This window comes from Scyliorhinus torazame, chromosome 16 (assembly GCF_047496885.1).
Source record: "Scyliorhinus torazame isolate Kashiwa2021f chromosome 16, sScyTor2.1, whole genome shotgun sequence".
Lineage (NCBI taxonomy): Eukaryota > Metazoa > Chordata > Chondrichthyes > Carcharhiniformes > Scyliorhinidae > Scyliorhinus > Scyliorhinus torazame.
This window is the reverse complement of record NC_092722.1, coordinates 187505117-187522252: the sequence shown is the minus strand read 5'-3', so window position 1 is coordinate 187522252 and position 17136 is coordinate 187505117. Positions and strand designations below refer to the sequence as shown.

Below are 17136 nucleotides of genomic sequence, written 5' to 3'. Positions count from 1 at the left end.
ATAACATCAACTGGGATCGTAACAGATGGTAACTATGTCCAAGGGCTTTGGATAGAATACAGCTGCTGGTGAATGCGATTTGAGGGTTGAAACAATCGAGTGGGAAATGAGAGAATCTATAAAGTACAGGCCAAGTTGGAGAGACACTGAAATTGCATATAGTTCTACATTTGTGCAGGGAGTATCTTGAGTGCCCCGATTTCCTCCCACAAGTCCGAAAGACGTGCTGTTAGGTGAATTGGACATTCTGGATTCTCCCTCAGTGTGCCCGAACAGTTGCCTGAATGTGGCGACTAGGGACTTTTCACAGTAACTTCATTGCAGTGTTAATGTAAGCCTACTTGTGGCAATAAAGACTATTATTATTAGTAGGTTTGTTGCAGTATGTGAAATCTTGTCCGGCAGTTTTCTTTCCAAGGGAGTCATGAGGATTCTCTGTGGGGATTGTTACAAGGGGCTTAGATAGCATGGGGAAGAAAGAGCTATTTCCATTAACAATCAGGTCAATAGCCAGGGGGCATAGATTGAAAGTAATTGGAAGAAGGATAAAAGGGGAGTTCAGTAATTTTCGCCCAGAGAAAAATGGTGTTTTATTTTACCTGCATTAGAACAGTGGCTATATTTGAAATGAAATGAATGAAAATCGCTTATTCGGGGAGTATTTGGTAGGATGGAAAGAACTTTGGGATGTCCCGAGGTAGTATAAAATACTATATAAATACAATTTCTTTCTTTTGTGTTCTCTATGTCCCAAAACAATTCGCAGGCGTGAGAATTATTCCTCAAGGTACCGTGACTGTTTCTGTGGGTAACTGTGGCAACCATTGTGCACATAGCAAGGATTCCTGAACAGAAATTGCGTGACCTGTTTTAATGATGTTGACTGAAGGATGATTTTCTTCCCATGATCCTGGGAGAATTTCTTGCTTGCTGTAAAAGTAACATGGTAAAAGTAACAAGTTTTTGATATTATTCAGGAGCCCCCCCCCCCCCCCCCCCCCCCCCCCCCCCCCCCCCCCCAGGTGCTTGTCTTAAGATCTCATTGGAAAGCTGGAACCTCTGACAATGTAGTACTCACTCTGAAATGTCAGTTTTAATCGATTGCTCTCCAGGAATTGAGTTTGAACCCACAACCTGCTGACTCAACGGGGGAAGAGTATTACCCCTGAGGCAAGCTGACAGTTCAAAAAAGACTTCTAAAAGGGGAAAGAAATTACAGACAGCAACTATAATAAAAGCAAATTGCTGTGGATGCTGGAATCTGAAACGAAAGAGAAAATGATGGAAAATCTCAGCAGGTCTGGCAGCATCTGTAGGGAGAGAAAAGAGCTAACGTTTCGAGTCCGATGACTCTTTCTCAAAGCTAACCGACAGAGAAAGTGGGAAATATTTATACTGTGGAGTGAGAATGAGAAATGAAAAGCAGTGAAGGTGGATAGTGGGGGAGGGATATACGGAAATTCTGTCGGAGAGACATTTTTTCTTTTGTTTCAGATTCCAGCATCCGCAGTAATTTGCTTTTATCCAGTGTTTAACTCACTGCCACCTTTCTTCCAGGAATGCCTACCCTGAAGAAGTACTGCTCTTCACTCCGACAGGATTTCCGTATATCCCTCCCCCACTATCCAACTTACTGCTTTCCATTTCTCATTCTCACTCCACTGTATAAATATTTCCCACTTTCTCTGTCTGATAGCTTTGACAAAGAGTCATCAGACTCGCAACGTTAGCTCTTTGCTCTCCCTACCAATGCTGACAGACAGCAACTGGTGGGAGAAGTGAGGTTCTCTGATAAGTGCATGAACTGACTTTCGAGTCAGGAAAGTGAAATGAAAATGAAAATCGCTTATTGTCACAAATAGACTTCAAATGAAGTTACTGTGAAAAGCCCCTAGTCGCCACAGTCCGCCGGTTCGGGGAGGCTGGTACAGGAATTGAACCCGCGCTGCTGGCCTGACCTGGTCTGCTTTAAAAGCCAGCTATTTAGCCCTGTGCTAAACGAGCCCCTAAGTCATGCAAAACCTGAATTAAGTGGTCCATCAGGGCCAGGGCTTAGATAAATGCTGAATTCATTAAGAAGCAAATGTGGGAAAGCCAATTAAGGAATTGAATTTGCATCATCCATTACACCCTTCATTAACTAAACCCCTGCCCAGGTTGAACCAAACACTTTCAAGATGGCATTATAAACCAATATTTGGGTCCGCGTTATTGTTTGCTGCTTTTGAGAAATCAAAAACTCTCTGCAGCTATATAAAATTCTGTAAGACAAAATCACATGAAGCACAATTGGGATTTTAAAAATATATTGCAACAAGTGGAATTGAATTTAAACCAACTCTATGGTACAAACAGTGAGTGAAAGAAAGTAGCTTACTATGGCCAACCCATTCATCGATGTGATAGTTTCCAGCTTTGTATTGTTGCGGGAGATATACTGCTCCAGGCTGGCTAGAGCTAAATTTTAGTGCCATTATATTTTGCAATTGTGAGGAGTCCCACTTTTGGGGATGCTTGTAGATGATTGCAGCGTGTTCAGTCCCATTGCAACTCTTTAGAAGATGAAGTAGTCTGTATCCACCTGCGACAAGACTTGAGCAACATTCAGGCTTGGGCTAGTAAGTAACAAGTGACATTTGCAACACACAAATGCCAGGCAAAGATTCATTTCCAGTATGAGAGAATTCACACTCTTCCCATGACATTCAATGGCATTACAATCGCTGAATCCCCCCCACCATCAGCATTCTTGAGGTCACGATTAACCAGAAATCTAACTGGACTAGCCACGTAAATACTGTGGCTCCAAAAGCAGAGCAGAAGATAGAAATTCTGCGAGAGTAACTCACCACCTAACTCCCCAAAGCCAGTCCACCATCTACAAGACACAAGTTGGGAATTTGATGGAATATTCCCACTTGCCTGGATGAGTGCAGCTCCAACAACACTCTAGGAGCTCAACATTGTCCAGGACAAAGCAGCCTGCTTGACTGGCGATCCAGCCACAACCTTTCAAGCATTCGCAAGCATTCACTCCCTCAACCACTGAAATAACATGGCAACAACGAGTATCATCTTCAAGATGCAATGCAGCAATTCGCCACGGTTCCTTTGACAGTACTTTTCAAACCCACAATTTGAACCATCGGAAGGGCGAGGTCAGCAGATGCATAGGAACTCCACCAACTGCAGGTTCCTCCAAGTCGATAGACTCGGAAATATATCACTGTCCCTTCATTGTCGTTCGTTCAAAACCCTAGAACTCCTTACATAACAGCACTGTGGATGTACCTACCCCACATGAACTGCAGTGGTTCAAGAAGTCAGCTCACCACCACCTTCTCGAGGGCAATTAGCGATGAGCAATAAATGCTGGCCCAGCCAGGAACGTCCACTTCCTTTGAACAAATTAAAAAAAAAACTCTTCAATGTGCTGGTCAGATAATAATGCACGTTGTGGAAGATTTCATCCCAGCCCCCAGCATTGTACTTTTCTGAAATCCTAGCAGGCAATAATTCTGAGCAACTTTGCTTTAAATCTTAATTTCAACATAGCTGGAGGATTCAGAGGGAGAAAGATATAAATGGCAAAGTCTCAAAAAAATAATGAGATCAAAAAGATGATGAAAGAAAAAGACATAGTAAAAGGCAACGGATTGCTCGCACCCTGTGGAGGCTGAATGCTGGAAGACCTTTCTCAGCTGTCAAAGCAGTTTTCAAGTATATGATTCTATAAAGAACTTATCTCTCTGTGTACCTTTTTTCTACAAAGTGTCAACAGATTGAATTTTGCGCCGATGTTAAGGTTTTGAGGGACATGCTTAACTTGGAAAGTGTTTTCCTCCAAGAAAGTTCCCCCATGTTTCATTGTAGATCGAGAATTCCACACACACAGACGAACTGTGAAGCAGTTGTAACTAATGGAAATCTAGAGATGAGCTGGGAAATAGGAATGCTGTGCTGCTACCTTGATCGCTTCTCTCTCCTCTGTTCCCCTTGTTGATTTATGAGAGCTTCAACAACATAATCTTCCGTGCAGCCCTTGTAAAGTAGCAAAATAGCCTCAAGCACAATATCGATTGGGGTTGGACTTGAGCAGTAGTGGACAAAATACTAGGCAAGGCACTGTCCAAAAAACATTGGATTGATGGAAGATTCTAAAAGTGCTTAAGGACAAAGTTCCAAAATGTGATGAATGGAGGGAAGAGAGATGGGAAGAGAGCATGTGAGCAAGAACATGGGGCGCGATTCTCCCAGAGCCGCGCCGGTCCGGAGAATCGCCGCAAACACGCCACGCCGGCGCGCGATTCTCCGGGGTGCAGAGAATCGGCGTCATTGCGCCGGCGCGTTTGGCACGGCACCAGTTGTGGGCCGCTGTACGGGGCCGGGCCGCCGATTCTCTGGCCCAGATGGACCGAGCGGCCGCGCGGAAAAAGCAGAGTCCCGCCGGCGCCATCCACACCTGGTCGCTGCCGGCGGGAACTCTGCGCGAAGGGTGGGGGCGGCCTGTTTTTTTGGGGGGGGACTCCGATGGGGTCTGGCTCGCGATCGTGGCCCACCGATAGGCGAGCCGGCCTCTTACCCGCCCCCCCCCCGGGCCTACATTGTTGCGCGTCCGGCCCCAGAACTCCCATGTCATGTTGCGTCGGGGCCGGCACGTTCCGTAAAGCCACCGCGCAAGCATGGGTTGGCGCGTCGCCACTGCGCATCCGCGGGTTGGTACCGCCTTCAGTGCGCCCCAGGAAGTGAGGCTGGAGCAGCTTGAACCTCTCCAGCACCATGCTGGCCCCCTGTGGGGGGACAGAATCGCTAGTGCCCGTGCCCGTTTCACGACGGCTTTCACAATGGCGCGGACACTCTGTCCCGCGATCGGAGAATCGCGCCCCAGATGCTCGAAGATTGCAAAGTATGAGGGGTGAGGCCAGGAGGGACTTTAAGATTGGGAAAAGGATTGTGCAGTCTAATGTTCAATGATCTTGGGAACTGATACTTATTTACATTTTGATTATAGTTTATGGCACAGAAACAGGCCATTGGGCCCAACTGGTCTATGATGGCATTAATGCCCTCCATGAGCATTTCCCACCCTATTTCATCTCACCCTGTTCTCATCCCATCCTTCTGTCCTTTCTCCCTCATGTACTTGCCATGCTTTCCCTCAAAGGCATCAATGATCCAGCCACCTCGTGTGTGGAAGCAAATTCCAGATTCTAACCACTCTCCGGGTAAAGCAGTTTCTCCTGATTCTTTCTCTGGAATTTCTCCCTCCAGAGTTTGGCAGGCCAGATCTTCTTTTATGGTTCAGGTGTTGTTTGAGAATTTCATGTTACATTTTACTGAGCTCCCAATGGCAAAGCGGCCTCTTTATGCGAGATTGTCTGACTTGTCAACAGTGGGAAGGGCAGCCTTGGCTATTCTGTCAGTGTCTTTGAGTCTTCTTTTCAGCCTTGTCCATGAATTTCGGAACAAAATTATTTTGACAATACCTCTCTTTCAAGCTGTAGATGTTCAATTGTATGTGATGAACCTTCAAGGAAAATAGCACGAAAATATTAGAGGGAAGTAACTACTCTATGAAAGGAACCATTTTCATTTAAGCAAAGATTGTCATACTTAACCAAAGCATAAGGAGTGATGACGTCTCCTTTTATTCAGCTTGACAAAACTCTCTTCAGAATTTTCGGCAGCTATTGTAGTATGTTGTTAATGGACAGCAGTGAAGTGGATTGAACATTTGACTATTTGATTACCTTTCAGATAAGAAAAGGAAAACTCTATGGAGCAGGAACATGACAAGAGCAAACCACGGTCCAAGAGGCCAGACAAAGCTCTGTATGTTCCCAGAGCTCGACGGCATATGATCGTGGAGCAGCAGGAGCAGCTCGACTGTGGTCCCAAACCAGAGGGAGAAGCCAGAAAGGTGCTCGAAAACACAATACACGCAGTGGAAAAAAGTGAGAGGGGTGCTGTTCTAAAAGTATCGTCTTGCAATGAGTTGAGAGTGCCCCCGGAGCAGATGGGCGCAGAAACCAACTTGCCTCAACAGGAAGAAAGTAAAAGCGAGCATAAAAACAAAGATTTAAAAAAGAGGCAAGCCATGAACTCTGTACGAGAGAGGAGGTCAGGTGAAGGAAACAGCTTGGAATCAAAGCACTTAAAAGGAAAGAAGGTGACCCAGCAGAAATGTAAGGCAGGATCAAACGGCAGTAAATTGCACAGTAGAGAGAAAGAACTGGTGCATAAAGAGGCAATGTCAGAAAAATGTAATAATATTGATGTAGCAGCAAACGGTTTACTTGAAGTCACCAGTTCGATAACTGAGAGTAATACAGAAGGAATGAAATCCAGTTACACAGAAATCCCAGCTCCTGCACAACAGATTACAGTAAATACATCTGATGATGAACAATCAGAACACAGAAATAACTGCAGACTCAATAAGGTAGATTCAATAGCAAGAGAACATGAGACTGATATAAACAAATCTCTCAGTCCAAATGCTGCCTCTCTTTTGAACAGAAGTTGTGATTCTGACAATTTTGTGGAGGCAAATGAACTATCTTCAAAATTAGCCATCTGTAAACGCTCCGATTCTGTGAAACATACTATAGTAGAATGCTCAAAAGGTGTAAATGAGGCTCAGCAGATGGAAAGAAGCAGTAGACAATATTCATGTTGTGAAGCAGCTGAAGTAAACAATTCTTACATGACCTTTCCTGTGAACAATGCAACAGAGCATGAAACTAGGATAGATAATGACTCCTTCTCACAGGGAACTGTGAGTACATTTCTAAAGGAGACCAGCGTTCCTCCACCCATCACTTCATTTGCAAATGTGGTATGCTCAGATTCCCCAGGTTCCAAGTTCCTTGCCCTTTCAGCCATGCAAGAAGTGCAGCGAGGAACAGAAGAGGCCGGGACCTTAAAAGAAGCAAGCAACGTTACAGCGGACCTGATAGACAGTAAACCTGTCGGCGCCGAGGGGGATGCTGAAATTGGTGTTGTTGTGCAAAGTGCCAACCAAATCCCAGTGGCTTTGGGCCAACTAACCACTGACACAGAAGATTCTGAGTGTACTGAAACAGCAATTCCTGAAGAAGCTGAGGATGACTCTTGGGATGCCCTTTTCAATGATGACGGAGATTGCTTAGACCCTCACCTCCTGGAAGAGGTAAAGGAAGCTTTTTTTAAAATGTGGTTGCCAGGTGATTAGTAGAATAATTTCCGAAGTTGTATTTTTGTATTTTATGCAGGAAAGTTTGATTATATTTCCATATATGCTTCTGGCAATCTTAACTTTGATGGCCAGTTACATGATGCTATGTTTAGGATACGTTATTAATATTTGCTTTGAGATATGGGGAATGTTGGCACGGTCGCATTTATTGTCCTTTCCCGGTTGCCCTTAAAGGTAACGGTGAGCTTTTGTGAACCATTGCTGGTCTTTCCAAACTGGTTGAAAATTTGACCTATTGATAATTGAGCAACATCTGTTTGCGTTAAACTCAGAATAATGTGTGGCGTGCAGAGGCACTTGAAGGTTTTGGTGTTCCCATAATCTCGCTGCTCTTACCTTTTTTGCTGATGGAGGTGACGGAGCTGGAATGTGCTGTTGAAGTAAGCTTGGTGAGTTGCCAGTAGACAGTGCACCCTGCCGACGTCGTATCGTTTGGGCAGAGGGGATGGACATTGAGCTCTGTGGCAGGAGTAAAAACTGCTTTGTTTGAATGGTGTTGAATGCCCCCAATGTTGTTGCGGTTCCACCTGCCCTGGTGACTAGTGCACATTCCTTCACACTGCTCAGTCTCACCTTGCAGATGGTACAGTGGCTGTGTGGAGTCCAGATATGACTCACGCATTGGCATGCACACAGTCTCTGGCCTTGTATCCAAACTGTTGATGTGTCTCTTCCAGTTAACCTTCTAGTCAACGGTGAGCCACCAGGATATTGACATCAGCTGATGAAGATTCTATTGAAGATCAGGGAAAGGCTTGGGCCTTTCTTGTTCAAGATGGTCATTGTCTAACAATTGTGAGAGGCAGGAATGTATCTGCTATTTGTCAGCCCAAGCCTGAATGTTGGCCAGTTCCTACTGTAGGATAGCGTTGGGTGCTTCAAATTATGAAGAATTTATTTTTAAACCGGGAGGAAATGAAAAACATTTGGATCATCTGCAAAGATGATTTCTGAGGCAGTGGCATGGTATCCAAAGACCAAAAGGGACAAACAAATAGCTCAGTAAGACAGGGGCAAGACGAGGAATATTTCCAAAATGGGAAAGAAAATAATAGGTAATTTGGTTACTATATTTGGGAAAGCCAGTTGGTGAATGATATAGTAACTGGAGCCAGTCTTTACTCGGTGCATTTGTTAGACGCTGAAATATGGCAGCACAGTCGCACAGTGGTTAGCACTGTTGCTTCACAGCTCCAGGGTCCCAGGTTCGATTCTGGCTTGGGTCACTCTCTGTGCGAGTCTGCATGTTCTCCCCGTGTCTGCGTGGGTTTCCTCCGGGTGCTCCAGTTTCCACCCACAAGTCCCGAAAGACGTGCACATTCCGGCGCCTGTTCGGGGAGGCCGGTACGGGAACTGAACCTACGCTGCTGGCCTTGTTCTGCGTTACAAGCCAGCTGTTTAGCCCACCGTGCTAAATCAGCCCCTAAGTTACTGTGAAAAAACCCTAGTCGCCACAGTCCGGCACCTGTTCGGGTAAGCTGGTACGGGAATTGAACCCGCGCTGCTGGCCTTGTTCTGCATCACAAACCACTGAGCTAAACCAGCTCTTACATTCTGAATTCTCCCTCCGTGTACCCGAGCAGGCGACTAGGGGCTTTTCACAGTAACTTCATTGCAGTGTTAATGTAAGCCTACTTGTGACAATAAAGATTATTGTTATTACACACACCTTAACTCAACAACGCCCCAGTTTGAGAGTTTCTCTTGATATCTCCTCACGTGAAACCCCAATCAATTCTCCCCTCCTGCATAAGATGAATACAAATAACAGAGAAATAGTTACAGATCTGGTATGAAACCATTCAGGTCAGTACTCAAAACAAAATCTTCAGAGAGTCCGTGAGTAGGAAACACAGGCTGATTACAGATGAGGAAGGTCATTCAGCACAAGTTCACCCATCCAGACTGACTCTAAATTGTTTCTGTTGCGGCATCGAATTGCTGTTTAAACAAAACCAGGATTTTCGTCTACACTACTGCTATCCGTCTGCTCCATTTGTTTGTGCACTGTTAATAAGGAGCTTCCCAATATCAATTCTCCATTTATCTTCACGTTCAGTTTGAACCTGTTGCCCGTATCCTATTCTTGCAAGTTAATTTGATGGGATTTACCTTTACCATGACAATGCCTGGTCTTGCATCCCTCCAGAAACCTCCTTTTGACACTAAAAGACCCTGAGGCATGGTAGCATTGTGGGGGGCAGCATGGTAGCATAGTGGTTAGCACAATTGCTTCACAGCTCCAGGGTCCCAGGTTCGATTCCCGGCTTGGGTCACTGTCTGTGCGGAGTCTGCACGTCCTCCCCGTGTGTGCGTGAGTTTCCTCCGGGTGCTCCGGTTTTCTCCCACAGCCCAAAGATGTGCAGGTTAGGTGGATTGGCCATGTTAAATTGTCCTTAGTGTCCAAGATTGCCCTTAGTGTTGGGTGGGGTTACTGGGTTATGGGGATAGGGTGGAGGTGTGGGCTTCGGTAGGGTGCTCTTTCCAAGGGCCGGTGCAGACTCGATGGGCCGAATGGCCTCCTTCTGCACTGTAAATTCTATGAAACTGTGCAAGTATTGCTTTGTAGCTGAGACGTGCTATGAAGCAGTTTAAAGTGATAAATTCTAGTCCCTCCTGCCATCAGCCATCTCAAAATATGAATTTGATGCAATTGAGCAAAAAACAAATCCAAAAACTAGGGGTGGGGAACATGTAACACGAATATTTTTCTTTGAAAAGGTAGCCAAATAGAATAATGATCCCTCAGCACGAATTCAAGGAAGCTTAAGAATGCCAGCAGGTGGAGCTAAGGTACCTCCAGGTTTCTGGAAAATTACAGCACTAGATGAAAGAAAATTCCGACAGCCAATCTCAATGCACAATTCTGTCTTTTTTTAAAGGTAATCCTCAAATTAACCTCGATTTTCTTCTCGAGTTATCCGCTATCAAATTTAATGTCTTGCTAATTGCAGCAAAAGATCCATTTTAAGTTTTAAGTTTGCCCTCTGTACTGCCTCCAGTTTGAGCAGTAAGTCTTTTCTCAGTTCAAAAGCAAAGTCGACCGGATACAAAGTAAAGATCCCACTAAATATTCCTGCTGATGTGATTTAGCTCCATCTTCAGGGCACCCGCCCCCCGCAACTCAAACTGAACCAATGTCAATTTTCTTGGCTTCCATTTTGCACAACGTTATTTTAATGTCACGTGGATGCAAGTTGCTATTTTTTATTACACTCACTCGAGGTTACAAATGGGCACATATGCCTTTGAACTAGGGACCATACTGCTCAGATTCATAGAATGTAGACCCCAACAGTCAAGACCAAAAGGTTGCTTTCATGAGGCCAGGCTCAACCTAAATCCACGTACAAGCGTAAACTAAACCCTGAGCAGCTCGTCCTTTCACACGAGTGAAGTTGCAGTCCCAATGTGTAGAATATTTTGGGCTTTTATAGAGCGGCCGCTCAGCCCATCCCAGCCCGAGAATCGGCAGGCCGGCTGCGTCGAGCGGCCGCGACTGGCTCCGTGCCAAACGTGCTGGCGCCAATGCGCTGCGATTAAATCGCGTGCCGATGTCGGGGCGGCGTGGCTCGGTTGCGGGGATTCTCCGGCCTGGCCCCGGGCTGGGAGAATCCAGCCCTTTGTTTATCTTCCGACCACAAAAGTGCCATATTTAAATGCAGTGCTGCCATGGCCTTCAGGTGTGCCTGTTGCCTTTCTGTCTTTGATATCCTTTGGAAAGGAAATACTCGTCATTGTAACTGATCCCCAGCACAACTCCTGACGAGGGATAATTGTCATATGCAACACATAAAAAGGATTGTTAATCGTTAGAATTCTCTACCCCAGAGAACTGTGGAGTCCTTGGATGTATTCAAAAGGGCGATCAACAAATACTTGGTTAATTGCAATTGGGATCTGGGATTAGTGCAGGAAGGTGGAGGTGGAATGGGATGTGGGATCAGATCAGGGAGGTGGAATTGGGATATGGGATCAGTGCAGGAAGGTGGAGGTGGAATTGGGATGTGGGATCAGGAAGGTGGAAGTGGAATTGGGATATGGGATTATTGCAGGAAGGTGGAAGTGTGATTTGGGATTAGTGCAGGATGGTGGAGGTGGAATTGGGATCTGGGATTATTGCTGGAGGTGGAATTGGGATATGGGATTATTGCAGGAAGGTGGAAGTGTGATTTGGGATTAGTGCAGGATGGTGGAGGTGGAATTGGGATCTGGGATTATTGCTGGAGGTGGAATTGGGATATGGGATTATTGCAGGATGCTGGAGGTGGAATTGGGATATGGGATTAGTGCAGCAAGGTGCAGGTGGAATTGGGATATGGGATTAGTGCAGCAAGGTGCAGGTGGAATTGGGATATGGGATTAGTGCAGCAAGGTGCAGGTGGAATTGGGATATGGGATCCGTGCAGGAAGGTGGATGTGGAATTGTGATATGGGATTAGTGCATGGAAGGTGGTTGTGGAATTGGGATCTGGGATTAGTGCAGGTAGGTGGAGGTGGAATTGGGATATGGGATCAGTGCAGTGGGGTGGAATTGGGATATGGGATTATTGCAGGAAGGTGGATGTGGAATTGGGATATGGGATTAGTGCATGGAAGGTGGATGTGGAATCTGGGATTAGTGCAGGAAGGTGGATGTGGAATTGGGATATGGGATTAGTGCATGGAAGGTGGATGTGGAATTGGGATAAGGGATTAGTGCAGGATTGTGGAGGTGTATTTGGGAAATGGGATTAGTGCAGGATGGTGGAGGTGGAATTGGGATATGGGATTACTGCAGGAAGGTGGAGGTGGAATTGGGATATGGGATTAGTGCATGGAAGGTGGATGTGGAATTGGGATCTGGGATTAGTGCAGGAAGGTGGATGTGGAATTGGGATATGGGATTAGTGCATGGAAGGTGAATGTGGAATTGGGATATGGGATTAGTGCATGGAAGGTGAATGTGGAATTGGGATATGGGATTAGTGCATGGAAGGTGGATGTGGAATTGGGATAAGGGATTAGTGCAGGATTGTGGAGGTGTATTTGGGAAATGGGATTAGTGCAGGATGGTGGAGGTGGAATTGGGATTACTGCAGGAAGGTGGAGGTGGAATTGGGATATGGGATTCCTGCAGGAAGGTGGAGGTGGAGAAGGCTCAAGGGGCTGAATAGCCAGCTCCTGCTTCTATTTATGTCCTAGGACCCAATGAATACGCTGCTGCTAAGGCTGAGGGAATCTTGAATAGCGATATGGCAATGGATGCCTATTCTGCAGACTTTGTTAGTATTTATTTTGAGGATATTTATACAGAAGGTTCACACGGGAGATTAAATGGTCTGTGGAAGACAGGTTTATAAACTGGATAAACTTTGCTTGTTCAAGCCTTCGTATTTCTAAACCTAGAATTTTCAGACATAATCTTCCTGCCTTGATCCTATTAAAGCTCTTTACGTAGGTAAGTGATAGCTGCTCAGGCTTAATGCTCCAATGATCCAATTATTTGCCCTTCTCTACTCCTTCTATAGTCCCATCTAGCTGTATTGAGTATGTAGATTTTTTTTTTAAAAAGCAAATAGGCGATATAATGGATTCCTTAAACACAACCAACAGCCCCGTGGCCAGTTTGAGATTCAGTGCGACAAAGTGGAGGTGAATGAATTTCAGGGGTGGAAGAAAATATACGGAAATTTAAAGGTACCGTATGCTGTACGTAAACCAGCTTGTTTATCTCAGATCCTTGTTACGGGATATTTATTTTCCTTAATTAAAATAAACACGGCTTAATGCCTGAATCACAAAAAAAAACAGGATTGAGTAATCTCTTTGTTAAAGCAAAACCTGATTCTCTTTTGAGAGGTAAGGACATAATGCAAATGCAACAGCGTAGCGTTCTAAATGCTCATAAACTGCTGAATGGTTGACAGTACCCTCCAGAATTGTCCTGAGGCCTCCAGGAATTGAAGATTGATCTCAAAGACACTGCACCTCAGGAGAAAGGTCATGGGGCTTTCAAAAGAAAAATTGAATTGGTTTTGTTTCCTTTTTCTTGGACACTTTATTAGTTATAAAAATATAAAAGTTTGGGCGGAAAAAGATTTACAGTGATGGATCGTCCAAATGTGTCAGGAAGAGACAGGAGGTGGTTAACTTAAACAACACTAATTTCTCCTCTCACCATTTGTCCGTAAACAGAAAGGTGTTTTGATTTGCTTCCCCCTTTATAAGAGTTATTTCCGAGCCCTCGGTTTCGGTGTAATCCAATTTCTATTAATAACCCCACAGCAAACCCGAGTTAGGATGAACTCAAAGGGTTAGTTTATTTGCACAGACTCAAAACATGGGAGGAGGATTGTCACATTGCCCCTCTGCATTCATACAATAAAATAAGTAGAGAGAAAAAAAACCATTTACAGTGAAAATGGCCACAGAAAAAGTAAATAGTGTTTTCACGTGGGTTCTGGGATCCAGAATCGAAAGTCCAATAAGGTATTCCTTCATGGAGGTTGATGAGTTGAAAGTGAATGCTGATTAATTCACTTTTCTGGTGGTGTTGACGTCACATGGTGAGGTAGACACGCAGTGATGAATCTGTCTTGCAGGCGATGGCACAGCCAGTTTTCCCGTTTAAATTTAGGCATGATGTGGAAATACCAGCGTTGGACTGGGGTGGGCTCAGCACAAAGTCTCACAACACCACGTTAAAGCCCGAAGGTTTGTTGAAATCACAAGCTTTCGGAGCACCGGTGAAGTGGAGGCAGGTTCACAATCACAGTATATAGGAGAGACACAATTGCAAGATGATTACAGATTGGGATGTGAGGAGTGGTTGGAATGTGAGTCGTTACAGGAATAAACAGTTGTGAGTGGAGTGAGTGATAATCACAGATAATCGAGATGTGAATTGTCTCAAGCCAGGACAGTTAGTATGATTCTGCAAACCTGGGCAATATGGTGAGGGTTACATGTAATGTGACATGAACCTGAGATCCCGGTTCAGGCCTTCCTCATGTGTGTGGAACTCGGCTACCAGTTTCTGCTAGGCGATGCTGCATTGTCATATGTCTTGAAAGCTGCCTTGGAGAATGTTTACCCGAAGATCGGAGGCTGAATGTCCTTGACTGCTGAAGTGTGCCCCGATTGGAAGGGAGCAGTTCTGCCTGGCGACTGTTACACCGAGTCCGTTCATTTGTTGTTGTACTGTCTCCATGGTCTCACCCTGTACACACATGAGAACACCACCGACCAAGTACACGGTGCAGACTCGTGTGACTCGGCCAACGTTGTCTACATCATACGCTGCCGGAAAGGGTGACCCGAGCAGTGGTAAATGGAAGAATGTTAGATGCCATTACTAAAGATGCTATAGCAGGACTCTTGGAAAAAGTCAAGAGAATCAGGCAGAGTCAATATGGTTTTGTGAAAGGGAAATCCTGCTTAAGCAATTTATTGGAGTTCATTGAAGGAGGCACAGGCTGTGGATGAAGGAGAACCGGTGGATGTGCTGTACTTAGATTTCCAGAAGGCATTTGAGAAGATGCCATATCAAAGGTTATTGTGGAAAATAAAAGCTCACGGTGTAGGGGGTATCAAAATGGAATGGATAGAAGATTGGCTAGCTAACAGGAAACAGTTGGCATAAATAGATCTTTTTCTAGTTGGCAGGATGTGATGAGTACCAGGGACCCAGGTTCAATTCTGGCCTTGGTGACTGTGCGGAGTTTGCACGTTCTCCCCGTCTCTGCGTGGGTTTCCTCCGGGTGCTCCAGTTTCCTCCCACAATCCAATGATGTGCAGGTTAGGTGAATTGGCCATGCTAAATTGCCCCTTAATGTCCAAAATATTTGCAGGTTAGGTGGAATTACTGGGTTATGGGGATAGGGTGGGTGTCTGGGCCTAGGTAGGGTGCTCTTTTGGAGGATCGGTGCTGACTTGAGGGGCCAAATGGCCTCCTTCTGCACTATAGGGATTCTATATTGTGCTTTTGGAGGATCGATGCTGGGGACATAGCTTTGAACAATTTCTATCAATTACTTGGATGAAGGGACTGAAGGTATATTTGCTAAATTTGCTGACATCACAAAGATAGATAGTGTTATAGTCTCATTTGATATAACTGGATGGGAAGATCCCAGAATGGAACCCTGGCTGAAAAGACCATGGGCGGTATTCTCTCAACCCGGGGCCGGGCCAGAGAATCGCTGCAGAGCGGAGAATTGGCGTCGGTCGGGGGCCGCTCTATGCGGCCCTGCTGCCGATACTCGGCCCGGGATGGGCCAAGCAGCCGTAACAAAAATCCCGAGTCCCGCCGGCGCCGTTCTAACCTGCTCCGAGCCGGCGGGACCTCGGCATGGAAGGGTTGGGGGGGGGGTGGCCTTGGGGCCTGGGGGGGGGGGGCGCCGGACCCCGGGGTGGGGGGGCTCCCCGACAGGGGGGGGGGGCTCCGTTGTGGTCTGGCCCGCGATCCTCTCGGGCTGGGGGCCTCCTTTCTCTCGCGCCGGCCCCTGTAGCCCTACGCCATGTTGCGTTGGGGTTGGCGTGGAGAAGGAGACACAGCGCATGCGCGGAAATCGCGCCAGTGCCACTGCGCATGGCCGGACCCCGCGCCGCCCAGTTGACGCCAGGATCAGCAGCTGGAGCAGCATGGGTCGCTCCAGTGCCGTGCTGGCCCCCTGTAGGGGCCAGAATTGCTGATCCTGAGGCCATGTTGAAGCCGTCAGGAAACACGACGGCGTTTCCGACGGCGTTGATACTTAGCCTCAGGATCAGAGAATCCCACCCCACAACTTTTACTTTTTTAAACTAAAACGTGGAGGAACAGAGTCAAAGGACCGCTAATTAGTTTTAACAATAAATAACATTTTTATTAAATAAATTTGATACTCCTTTACTCTCCCTCCCCCCATTATCTTAACCAAAACTCAACAATTTTATGATTAACATGGATTAAAAAGTACCTCCTAAGCAATGGTCTCATTCACACAAAGACCCTTTAAAATACGCAAGATTACCGTGGTCAAATACACTCTCTACTATAAACCCCAAGTTAATGTCTATGGTTTTCTCCTCAGATAATTGTCACGTGAGAGTTTCCAAACTCCACCCTCAAAAACATGCTATAAAATTTTGTCTCATAATAAAGCTTTCCCTTAGCGGTTTGCATTCCAAAATCCAGGCCAGATTTCCAAATGACATTGTAAGCAAAGCTTCCATTCCACTTTTAGCAGCGAATGCAGTATAGGGTTTTACACTCCCCCTTTTATGTTTCCTTTGTCTTAACTGCTTTTACATAAACTCCAAGATCTAGCCACCTATTTTCCATAGTTATTTCAACTCATTCCACAGACTGTAGTAAAATCTCACAAACCTGGAAAATCACTTCAGATAACTTTCTGACATCTCAGCCTTCTTCTCAGCTCTGTCTGTCTTTACTGAACAGTTTTCTGTTCTAGTACCTTTAACCTCTGACTTTTAATAATTTTTATTATTGTTACAAGTAGACTTACATTAACACTGCAATGAGGTTACTGTGAAAAGCCCCTAGTCGCCACACTGTTCGGGTACACTGAGGGAGAATTCGGAATGTCCAATCACCGAACGAACACGTCTTTCGGGACTTCTGGGAGGAAACCGGAGCACCCGGAGGAAACCCACGCAGACACGGGGCGAACGTGTAGATTCCACACAGACAGGGACCCAAGCCGGGGATTGAACCCGGGCCTCTGCCGCTGTGAAGCAATAGTGCTAATCACTGTGCTACCATGCCGCCCAGATTTTCAGATCTCTCCGCTTCTTTTCTTTTTTTTAATATAAATTTAGAGTACCCAATTCATTTTTTACAATTATGGGCAATTTTTAGCGTGGCCAATCCACCTGGCCTGCACATCTCTTGGGTTGTGGGGGTGAAACCCACGCAA

At 45.7% G+C, this 17136-nt stretch overlaps 1 protein-coding gene across 7 annotated transcripts in view; it reads left to right on the top strand.

Moving 5' to 3' along the window:
* r3hcc1l (R3H domain and coiled-coil containing 1-like) overlaps window positions 1-17136 on the top strand; it is a 201825-nt gene that overhangs the window by 109206 nt on the left and 75483 nt on the right. For all 7 annotated transcript variants that reach the window (XM_072479628.1, XM_072479626.1, XM_072479625.1 and 4 more), the window contains one exon: window positions 5758-7171. In XM_072479628.1, the coding sequence (XP_072335729.1) occupies window positions 5777-7171 (1395 nt within the window). In that variant the 5' untranslated portion in view covers window positions 5758-5776. The remainder of the gene's footprint in view (window positions 1-5757; window positions 7172-17136) is intronic.